Raw genomic sequence first — 12,182 nt, 5'->3', positions numbered from 1 at the left:
TATTAAGTTGCTTAAATACCAATCAAGGAGTCTCCACCACAAGACGGGGTACTCGTAACCACCAGCAGAGCTCGATGAGTGATTGAAGACTTCCAAACCTTGGTCTCACTCGTGCAGAGCTGATTCCCGGCGAAAACACGCCAGCGATTCATTGGAAACCCCTGACGTTCACACGTGCTTTTTTCTTTGTTTTTCCCAATCGCCTTCGAAATGTGACATTTGTCGGATATGACCGTTTCTCCAACTTCCGGTTCTTTCCTTCAAGTTGTTTGGCTTCACCCAAGTCTCCCTTATCGGACATTTCGAGTTTCAAACTTCGATCTGGAATCATGAAGGCTTTGCCCGCTAACTTGTGGGCTTGGCTGCGAGGTCACCACCGCCCAGAACCTGCCGTTTTTCGAGCAAGCGTGAAACAAAGTTCTCATATATGTATGTGTATAGATATGTATGTATGTATATATTTATATGTATGTATATATAAGTATGATTACCTAAAAAAGGTAACACCGGCACTCTCCGTGGAAAGGAACTGGGGACCCTACCACGTACTCACTCCAAGAGCATTACAACATGAAAACTACAATTAAGTATCATGCTGTGACCACGGCGGCTCAGACATGAACCTACCGTTAAAAGAAGAAGAATATATAAGTATATGTATGTATGTATATATTTATATGTATGTATGTTTATATATTTAGATATGTAGATATACATATAAATAAGTACATTTATGTATACATCTATTTGTATATACATGTATGCAAATATGTATGTATGTATGTATATAAATATAACATATGTATGTAAATAAATATATATGTATGTATGTAAATATATATAAATATATAAATGTATATATATATATGTATATATGTAAATATATATATATATAGTAGTCTTATATATGTAAAATATAATAATATTATATATATATATATATAATATATATATATAATTTAATATATATATATATATATATATATATTAAATATATATAATATATGTATATATATGATATATGTAAAATTTTATAATATATATATGTATATGTATATTTTGTAAATATTATGTGTGTATATAATAAATAATATGTATATTATAATATATATGTATATGTATAATGTAAATATATATGTGTATATATATGTATATATTTAAAAAATATATGTAAAATTGTAAATATATATATATAATATAAATATGTATATATGAAATATGTAATAATATGTATATATGTAAAATATATATTTTATATATGTATATATGTAAATATATATATATATGTATATATGTAAATATATATATATGTATATATGTAAATATATTATAATGTATATATGTAAAATATATATATATGTAAAATGTAAATAATATATAAATGATATAGTAAAATAATTATATATGTAAATATATATATATATATAGTATATATGATATATGAATATTATGTGTATGTAAAGACATATATAAAATATTATATATATATATAATATATATTATTTTAAAGTTATAATATAATATTATATAATGTATAAAATGGGTATAATAAATTATATAGGATGATATATTTAAAGTAATATATAATATTATAGAATATATAATATATATATATAATATATATATATAGGTAATATATATATAATTATGAGAAAATGAATATAATATATAAATAATAATTATATATGATGATAATATATAATATAATATATTATAATAATATAAATATATAATTTTATATTTTGTATATATTATAGATATATATTTTTATATATTGAATATAATTAATTATAAAAAAATAGTAATATATATACATGGAATTAGTAATAAGTGTATATATAGATATATATAAAAATAATAAGAGACAATTAAAATAGATAAAATGTATAATATAAGATACAATGAATATATTATTAGAAAGTAAGAATATATATATATATATAAAATGAGATATAATATATAAAGTAAGAATATATATATAATTATAATATAATAATTATATTATATAAAGAATAAGAAAATATGTAATATAATATAATGATATAATATATTAAATAAGGTATATGTGAGAGGGGACAGCATTTATCAATGAGTTTCAAGTGTATTTGGAGTGAGTACGTGGGAGGTAGTTAGGAGAGTCGTGTTATTTTTTTTGTTTAAGGTAATTTATCTTAATCGGGCTTTGGGAAAGAAAGACTTGATGGGTTGGCCAAGTGGCAGGAGGGAATAGGGAAGTTAGAGAAACAAGGGGGAGAGATGAACAGATTGGTGGAAGGAGGACGCAAATTGACAAGGGAGTGAGATAGGTAAAGATTTTATGGAATAGAGGGTGGGATGTCGGGGTTTTTTGATCAATTAAGGAAGATGGGTGATGGTACCAGTGGCAAGGTAGGAAATGAGGGAAGGAAAGGGAAAAAGGGGTCGTATGAACCCCAATAGATGCGAGGACAGGAGGAGTCAACATTGAGGGGATAAGAAAAAATAAAGAAAATAAAGGATAATAAAATAAAAAGATAAAGAGAAAAGAATAAGATAGAAAGAGAATAGAAATAAGATAAAAGTAGATACAGAAGAGATTTGATAATAAAAAAAATATAAAGAAGAATAGAAAAGAAATATAAGATATATAGAAAATGTAATATATAGAAGATATATATAGATAAAAGAAAGAGATAATATATAAGAGAATAGAATATAACAGATAATAATATGAAAATAAAAGAATATAATATACAAGAAATATATAATATATAAATAAAATAAATATAAGTATAAAGAATATAGAAATATTAATAATTAAAGATATATATATATATAATATAGATAATAATAATACAAAATTTGATATAGATATATATATATATATAAATATATAATGGATATAAAATAAATATAATAAAATGAATATATAAAATAGAATAAATAATAAAGAAAAAATAACATTTATATATAAATAAAATAATATATATATAGGGCGCGGTGGGAATGGGAGCGCGGACAAGGGGTAGCAGGAAGAGTGAGGGAGACGAGGGTGTTAAGGGAAGGAATATGAGGCCCAAGATGGGGGACAAGAGAAGTCAGTTCGGGAAAAGAGAGGGACTGAAAAAAAAAAGGGAGGAAGAATGGAAAAGTTAATTGAAGAAAATAGGAAGAAAGATCGCAAGGATGGTGGAAAGGTTAGAGGGGATAAGATAGAAGAGTCGAGGTTTGAGTAAGAGGATTGTTTGGAAAACTTTATGATGGTAGATGGTAAGAGCTAAAGTAGTTGGTTAAGATAAAATAAGAGAGAATGTATTAAAAAAAAAACAAAAAAAAAGGAAAAATTTGGAAAAAATGGGGCTAAGTAATACTTAAGAGATAAATGAAAATCAATAGATATATGTGGACAGGGTAGAAGAACTATTTAAAATGATGAGGAATATATCTATATACATTGTATATATAGATATATATATGATATATATATATATATAAGAGAACAGTGGTATAATAAGAAGATATAGATAAGATAAAATAGATAACAGTAAATAATTAAGATGATATAAAGATAAAACATTTAGATATTATATATATATATATAAAATATAATTATAATTGACATAGATAGATATATATAAAGAGACATGATAGATTTTAAATACATGTAATAATAGAATAGACTAGGAAAGAATAATATAACATTTATATATAAAAAGAAGAGAATTTTTTAAAGATATAAATAAGAATAAGAATAGAGAACCAGCAAGATCAAAAAGAGAGAGAAACAGATAGAAGGGAAATTTGAAGAAGAATATAACAAGAGATAAGGAGAAATAAAAATAACTAGATAAAAGAAATAAGTTTAAAATAAAGGAATAGACAAAAGAGAGAACAGAGATAAATATAGATTAATATATAGAAGATAGAGATGAATAATAAGAAGATATATAAAAATAGATAAAGAGAAAATAGAATATATAGAAGAAAAATATATAAGATAGAGATATAAGAGCTATAAAAAATAATATAAATATGAAAGATAAGAATAAAAATATAGATTACATAAAATATATAGAAATATAAGTAAATAAAAAATATGAAATAAAAATATAAATAATAGATATGAAATTGATAATATAATAATTTTGATGGAATATAATATATAAGATACAAATAGATAATAAAAATAAGAATAGACTGAAATAATATTTTAAATAAAGGAAAAAGTATATATATATAAGATAATAATAAGATATAATAAGATAATAAGAAACATATTAAATATAGTAGAGATAAAACAGTATAAAGATACAAAATATAATAAACATAAAAAGATAATAAGAGAGAATAAGATAATATATAATATATATGTATTGGGACAACAAGAATGAGTCATAATGACATATGATAAGAGAGATATTAGATAGATATAATAATAGAATTACAGGATAAAGAGAAGGTGACAATAATAAGAAGGAAATAGAAAATATTTACAGAATAATAGAGATATTACATGAGATAAAGTAGTACAATAACAATATAGATAAATGTTTACAAATACATAAATATATATTAAAATATATACATATATATAATTAAATATACAATGATATATATGGACATAAGACAGAAATAAAATATTTACATATAACAAAGAAATAATACAATATACAGAAAAATTAGATAAATATACAATAAAAAATTACTAATAAATATAAAATTTCATTAATAATAAGAGTAAAATTACATAATACATAGGAAAAATGACAGAATACATATAAGAAGGGTTACATTAGACAAGATTAGACATTAAATAAAAGAAAAATACAATAAATATACAAAGACATACATAAGAATATAATAATAAGATAAAAAGGACAATAACAGAATAGATATTACAATATAAAGATAAAAATATGGACAATAACATAAAAATAGGGATTTAATAAAGAAGATAAATGTACATATGATACATAAAATATAGACAATATACAGATTTTATATATATATACATAGAACATAAATATACATATTCACAACATAATTTAATTTATATAAAATAATTTTCATAGTACATATATATTATAATATTTTAAAATATATATTTACATAATACACCAATATATTTACATATATAATATAATAATATATATATATATATATATACATAATATTATAAAATACCTTATATTTAATTTTAATATACATATATATTTAATAATTACAATTATATATATAATATTAATTACAGATAATATAATTATATTTTACAACATAATAGATTAATTTTTTATTATACTAAAATATATATTAGTAATTACATATATTATATATAACAACATATATATTTCTATATACAAAATAAATTATAATAATATATTTATCATACATTTCCTGATATACATATATATAGATTTACAGATTATACATAAACATATTTAAACCCTATAATATAAAACATATGTGACATATATATCTATATACAATATCTAATATATAGAAATGTACATAATAAATATATATAAATATTAATATATATATAATAATATTAAATATTAATAAATATATATATATATATATTAAATATATATATAATAGGTTATTAAATTAACAACTAATAATATTAGTAATTAATTAAAATATATTAAATATAAAACATAAGTATAATAATATAATATATAAAATTTCATATATAGAAAATATAATAATATATATATATAATTCTATTAGAATAATATATTCAATATATTACAAAATAATATATATTATATAATATTATATAATTTTTTATATTTACAAAATATATTAATATAGTTATTTATATAAAATAATTATAATTATATAAATAATTATACAAATATTATTTATATTATATTACATATTAATATATAAATACATATATAATATATAATCATACATAATAATATTTTTTAACGTATTATTTTACAGTATACTATTATTTGGAAAGTTAATAGTGTATTTAAATGTACTTTTTAGTAACATACTTATATAACAACATATAATAATACATACATACATATTAACCCTAAGAAATTGTTACGCTGCCGAAAAAGGCAGGTTTCGGGTGAGCAGCCAGCCACAAGTTAGCGGGCAAAGCCTTCATGATTCCAGATCGAAGTTTGAAACTCGAAATGTCCGATAAGGGAGACTTGGGTGAAGCCAAACAACTTGAAGGAAAGAACCGGAAGTTGGAGAAACGGTCATATCCGACAAATGTCACATTTCGAAGCGATTGGGATAACAAAAGAGAAAAGCACGTGTGAACCGTCAGAGGCTCCAATGAATCGCTGGCGTGTTTTCGCCTGGAATCAGCTCTGCACGAGTGAGACCAAGGTTTGGAAGTCTTCAATCACTCATCGAGCTCTGCTGGTGGTTACGAGTACCCCGTCTTGTGGTGAGAGACTCCTTGATATTTGGTAGTTTAAGCAACTTAATTATACTCTCTATAAACCGAAATATTAATTGAACGCAAAAGCACTGGAACTGAGATTCTTCAGGAGGACGGTGCCCTCTGAATATACAGAAGGCGGTGACGTGGCTATCTACAATTACCTGTATTATTCATATTGTACCATTACTTCTATTAATTTCCCCAAGGCCATTTATACGGTTTGGCAAGAAATGCCTTCCTCTCACTGAAATCCCTGGCTGATTCGTGTCCCAACGTCTGAAACACGCCAGGACAAGGCCTTAAGTAGCAAACCAAGCGGGAATATTGAACAGCCATTTATATATTCTTTTTTTTTTTTTTTTAATCACTTCAAGCTGCAATGACCGTGAGAGAGAGAGAGAGAGAGAGAGAGAGAGAGAGAGAGAGAGAGAGAGAGAGAGAGAGAGAGAGAGAGAGAGAGAGAGAGAGAGAGAGAGAGAGAGAGAGACGTACATTATTATGCATAATAATATCACATGACTGGTGAGAGCCACTGCCTTCAATTTGGATTCAGCCTGCCCTGGAGGTGCGGCATGTGCGCCATCCGCACATTGGTCTGCAGCAGCGGTCCCCCGGCGCCTCCTCCGCCCGCGCCCATCCCGAGCGTCATCCGGGGGCCGTGCTTCCGCTTGATATGGTCCCTGAGGTTGCCGTTGCGTGTGCTGCGGTACGGGCAGTGCGGGCATGCATACGGCTTCTCGCCCGTGTGCGTGCGCACGTGGCGCCGCAGGTCTTCTACCTGGCGCAGCGCCTTGCCGCAGAACGGACAGAAATGCTTGCAGCCGAGTGCGAAGGGCGCGCCTTCGACGCCGACGCCTCCGGCAACGCCTATAACGTCCACGCTCTCGCCACCTGCACCGTCCGCTTCCCGGCCGCCGCCGCTGTCGCCCGCTATGCCCTGAACCACCTGCGGCACCAAGAAAAATCAGGTTGGGGGGCGCCGCTGGGGTGGGGTGGGGTGGGGTGGGGTGGGGTGGGGTGGGGTGGGGTGGGGTGGGGTGGGGTGGGGTGGGGTGGGGTGGGGTGGGGTGGGGGTCACAGGGAGTGTGAGTGAATGTACACGTGCGCGCACTGACCGAGTGTGGACGCGAGCACGCGAGTGGGCCGACGCAGTGCTCCTCCGTCGCGCAACACGACGCATTGCGAGCGGCACCTGGCGTCCCGGGGGGAGAGACGGGGGAAGGGGGCGTAGACCATGCTCGCTCGATGCGTGGCAGTCACGCGCAACTACGCTCACATCTATTTCACCAGTATCATTATCATCATGAAAGTGTTACCAATATAATTATCACCACCACTATTATCAATACTATAATCACAATTTCCAGAAATTTTACCAACAGTTTCAACGTGCGCGTCTGTCTGGGCTCGTCTAGCCCTTGGGGGTAATAAATCTCGCAGGTTGCTCTCTGTACATCTTTACTAGTCATTACAAGCATGAGGCCTACACAGCATGCATACAGGGAACACCGAACAACAGGACATATACTTTCGCTTTACATATGCCATGGAAAAGCTACTCTTCCTAATATTTCCACATTGGAAATCAAGACCAACAGGGTTTTCTTCTCCGTAAGATTAAGCGAGATAACTTCCCGGTTCCTCGCCATTGTTCTCATCTCCTTCTGAAACGGATTCAGACTTAACAGAAACACCATCCGGGAACTTTCCGTAAAGTCACCAGACCATTCAGAAACGCACCAAGGGAACGGAGGCGAGAAGCTGCCCGGGAGGAGCAGCGACGGAGCCGCCGAAGGAAAGGAGCCACGCAGGGGCGCTCGCGGCCGCCCCGCGCCCTCCTCCAGCCCGCCTACAGAGCAACGCCTTCCGCGTCCAGGCTTGCGGCCCTTGGGCCGTGGCGCCGCCGTATGTGCACCTTCAAATTGTCGTTGCGCGAGCAGTGGTGGGCGCAGTAGGGACATCCGTAGGGCTTCTCGCCCGTGTGCGTGCGAATGTGGCGCCGCAGGTCCTCCACCTGCCGCAGCGCCTTGCCGCAGTACGGACAGAAATACTTGGAGGCCAGGCCGAGGCCGAGGCCGAGGCCGAGGTCTGCGGCGGCGGCGGCGGCGGAAGCGGAGGAGGCGACGCCAACGCCCCCGAGCGCGCCCACGGCCCGGCCGCCGCCCGCACCGCCCGGGGCCACCTGCGATACCAAGAGAGATCAGGTTGGGGGGGGGGGGGCACGGGCTGGCGGGGGGTGGTCGCTGCGACCAGGCACTGACTCAGTCACACATGAACACAAGGAGGAAGAGAGCTCATACAAACTGTGTGTGTGTGTGCGTGTGTGTGTGTGTGTGCGTGTGTGCGTGTGTGCGTGTGTGCGTGTGTGTGTGTGTGTGTGTGTGTGTGTGTGTGTGTGTGTGTGTGTGTGTGTGTGTGTGTGTGTGTGTGTGTGTGTGTGTGTGTGTGTGTGTGTGAGCGCGCGCGCCCCCGTCTCCCCCTGTCTCTAATGAAATCCATGAACGACCAGGGACGGCAACATGGACCACTTTACAGTAAGTTTATGCAGTGATGGTCTCGTAAAGTATGGCGTGTCTTTCGTTAACTAATCACCACCGTATAAACGACCGTGTAGAGAAAGTTTCAAGTGAGAATGAATCACTCAGAAAAGAAATATAATGAAAAACCTCTTCCGTTTGTATTCCTTTCTACAGTTCTACTTAAAATTAACAAAATCTCACAAAAATGAACGAAATTTAAAAGTCGTAAGCTTTAGGATGGAAGTACAGAGGTCTTCGCGGGCGCCTCCTCTCGCCCTCCGCCTCGCAACTTACGACCTTCCCAGTCAGGCTTTCCTCCCACACCTCCCGCCCCTGGGGCCTGCGACGGCAGCCGCCACGACACTCCTACTCTAGTTCAAGCAAGTAAGCGAAGGGAAGGCGTGGGAAGGGGCGTGGCTGAGAGGAAGGGAGAAACTGACGAAAAGCCACAGAGAGAGGCTTGAAGGGGCAAAGAGAGGACTGAAAAGAGCTAGTGGGAAGGAAAGAAGACAAAAACCAGGGGACGAAGAGATGGGGAAGCCGAGTGAGCGAGGAAGTGAGAGAGAGAACCAGTGCGAAAGAATGAATGGGCGGGCGGTGTGCAAGCGAGCGAGCGATCTCCCGCCCTAGTAAAACCTGCGGTGGGCGTGGGCGTGGGCGGAATGGTTATGTCTCCGCTTGACGTGGTCCTTGAGGTGGCCCAGCTGCGTGCACCGGTGGTCGCAGTGCGGGCAGGCATAGGGCTTCTCCCCCGTGTGAGTCCTCAAGTGGCGCCGCAGGTCTTCCAGCTGCCGGAAGTTCTTGCCGCACACGGAGCAGCAGTACTTGGCCAGCAGCCGGGGACCACAGCCTGCGGGGGGGACACACTCTACCAACATTTCCCGGCCTCTGCCCTGAGCCACCTGCGATACCAAGAAAAGCGTTGAGGGAAACGGGCTATCACACGCAAACACGCACACGCGCGCGCGCACATATAAGAGAGCGCGCGCGCGCGCGCGCGATATCTACGTCTAATAATATGTACAACTTTCTAGTTCACCCTTCCTTTCCGAGCAATTGTGTCTTGAGCTTTATGTAAATTTCGTGATATATGAACGATCTCAAAAAGCGCTGCCGTCCTTCTCATCTGACTATCAGACTGAAGGCTGTTTAAGCCATCTGGTCATTTCAAGGCGTCCGTGAGGGCCAACGTCGTTGCCACTGGCACCTCCCGTTCACAGATTATCACTCACCCCCCTCCCTCCCTCTCTCAGCAAAGGAATAAGAAACACAGTGGCTCCGATTCTTGTACTTTTATTTCATGAATGGTTACACTAAGAAATTAAAATTAAACGTTGTCTCTAAAAGTACATCACTACCAGCAATGTAAAATTCCCAGAAAAACATAAATAACCAAAAAAGAGAATGCTGCAGAAGAACACATACGCACAGAGTCTGTGCTTTGCGGCTATTTCAACACAATGGAGGCGCGGCGTCGGACCAGGCTGGCTACGGGACTTTTGTTTAAGGGTTCTTGTCGGCTTATCTATGGAACTGAAGCTCTTCAACAAGCAATGCAGATATGGCTCAATGATGATATTACAAAATAATTATGATGATGATATAAATAATAATAATAATAATAATAATAATAATAATAATAATGATAACAATGATAATAATAATAAGAACAATAATAGCAATAATGTTAATTTAGGTAAAAAGTTGTCATTACAACTTTCCTATCCCTATGCTGGAAAGAGCTATAAAAACAAACCATAAATATAATGTGTAAAACAATGATACTTACAATAACAATTGCAACAAGAACAATAATAATAATGATGATAATGATGACGATGATGATAATGATAACGATGATTATAATTATAATTATACTGATGATGATAATAACAATAACAATGATAATAATAATAATAATAATAATAATAATAATAATAATAATAATAACAATAATAATAATAATAATAATAGTAATAATAATAAAAATAACAACAATAATAATAATAACAATAATAATAATAATAATATAATAAAAACAATAACAAAAACAAAAACAAAATCAATAATAATAATAATAATTTAATCATCATCATAATCATAATAAAAATAATAATCATCATAATAATAACCATCATCATCATCATCATAATAGCAAAAATATCAGTATTGGATTTGATCCCCTTACTAACATGAAATGGGATTTACATAATATCACAAGGAGACGCGGCTAATCATACAAGCTGTGACAAGTCCTTCCTCCTCCTACTACATTAAAATACTTATAAGAATGTGAGCAATTAATCTGGGTATATATCCTACAGTCTCACTGGAATATATCCACTTCAGAACATATCACTATATCTTATACAATATATAGAACATATAATGTATAATTAGGCAGACCTCTACATGGACACAGGCGCGCGTACGCACGCACGCACACGGAAAGAAATATATAAGGATATTTATGTATAGTGTGCAGAACATGCTTTTTTTAAGATCATGTGCATGAAGACATAGTGTGGACAGGGAAGGGGAGGGGAAGGGAGGGGAGAGAGAGAAGGGGAAGGGAACGGAGAGATGGAAGGAAGAGGGTACATGTGTATGTGCATGTGTGTATGTTTGTTTGTGTGTTTGCGTGTGCGCATGTGCGTGTACAGATGGGTGTGCGTATGTGTGTGCGTGAGCGCATGTGCGTGTGCGTCTACGTATGCATGCTTGCTTGCTTAATTGCTGGTCTTGTGTGTGTGTGTGTGTGTGTGTGTGTGTGTGTGTGTGTGTGTGTGTGTGTGTGTGTGTGTGTGTGTGTGTGCGTGTGTGTGTGTGCGTGTGTGTGTGTGTGCATGTAGGTGTGTATGCATGTAGGTGTGTGTGTATATGTATGTATGTATATGTGTGTGTATGTATGTATGTATGTATGTATGTATGTATGTATGTGTGTATGTATGTATGTGTGTGTGTGTATGTATGTATGTATGTATGTATGTATGTATGTATGTATGTATGTATGTATGTATGTATGTATGCATGCATGTATGTATGTATGTATGTATGTATGTATGTATGTATGTATGTATGTATGTATGTATGTATGTATATGTATGTATGCATGTGTGTGTATGTATGTGTGTGCGCGTGCGTGCGTGCGTGCGTGCGTGCGTGCGTGCGTGTATATGTGTGTGTGTGTGTGTGTGTGTGTGTGTGTGTGTGTGTGTGTGTGTGTGTGTGTGTGCATGTGCGTGTGCGCGCGTGCGTATGCGTGCATGTGC

At 34.3% G+C, this 12,182-nt stretch overlaps 1 protein-coding gene across 13 annotated transcripts in view; it reads right to left on the bottom strand.

Moving 5' to 3' along the window:
- LOC119598621 (longitudinals lacking protein, isoforms A/B/D/L-like) overlaps positions 1–12,182 on the bottom strand; it is a 122,083-nt gene that overhangs the window by 45,899 nt on the left and 64,002 nt on the right. Inside the window, exon 5 of one of the 13 annotated variants that reach the window (XM_037948304.1) lies at positions 6,843–7,337. The exons of 10 other annotated variants lie outside the window; for them this stretch is intronic. In XM_037948304.1, the coding sequence (XP_037804232.1) occupies positions 6,930–7,337 (408 nt within the window). In that variant the 3' untranslated portion in view covers positions 6,843–6,929. Of the gene's footprint in view, positions 1–6,842; positions 7,338–7,832; positions 8,574–8,793; positions 9,813–12,182 lie in introns of those variants that run through there. 2 more of the 13 variants (XM_037948308.1, XM_037948310.1) reach the window with 2 other exon arrangements.

The sequence above is a fragment of the Penaeus monodon genome, chromosome 41 (assembly GCF_015228065.2).
Source record: "Penaeus monodon isolate SGIC_2016 chromosome 41, NSTDA_Pmon_1, whole genome shotgun sequence".
NCBI classification, from domain to species: domain Eukaryota; kingdom Metazoa; phylum Arthropoda; class Malacostraca; order Decapoda; family Penaeidae; genus Penaeus; species Penaeus monodon.
Note: the sequence above shows the minus strand (reverse complement) of the source record. Positions and strands in the feature narration are given on the sequence as shown.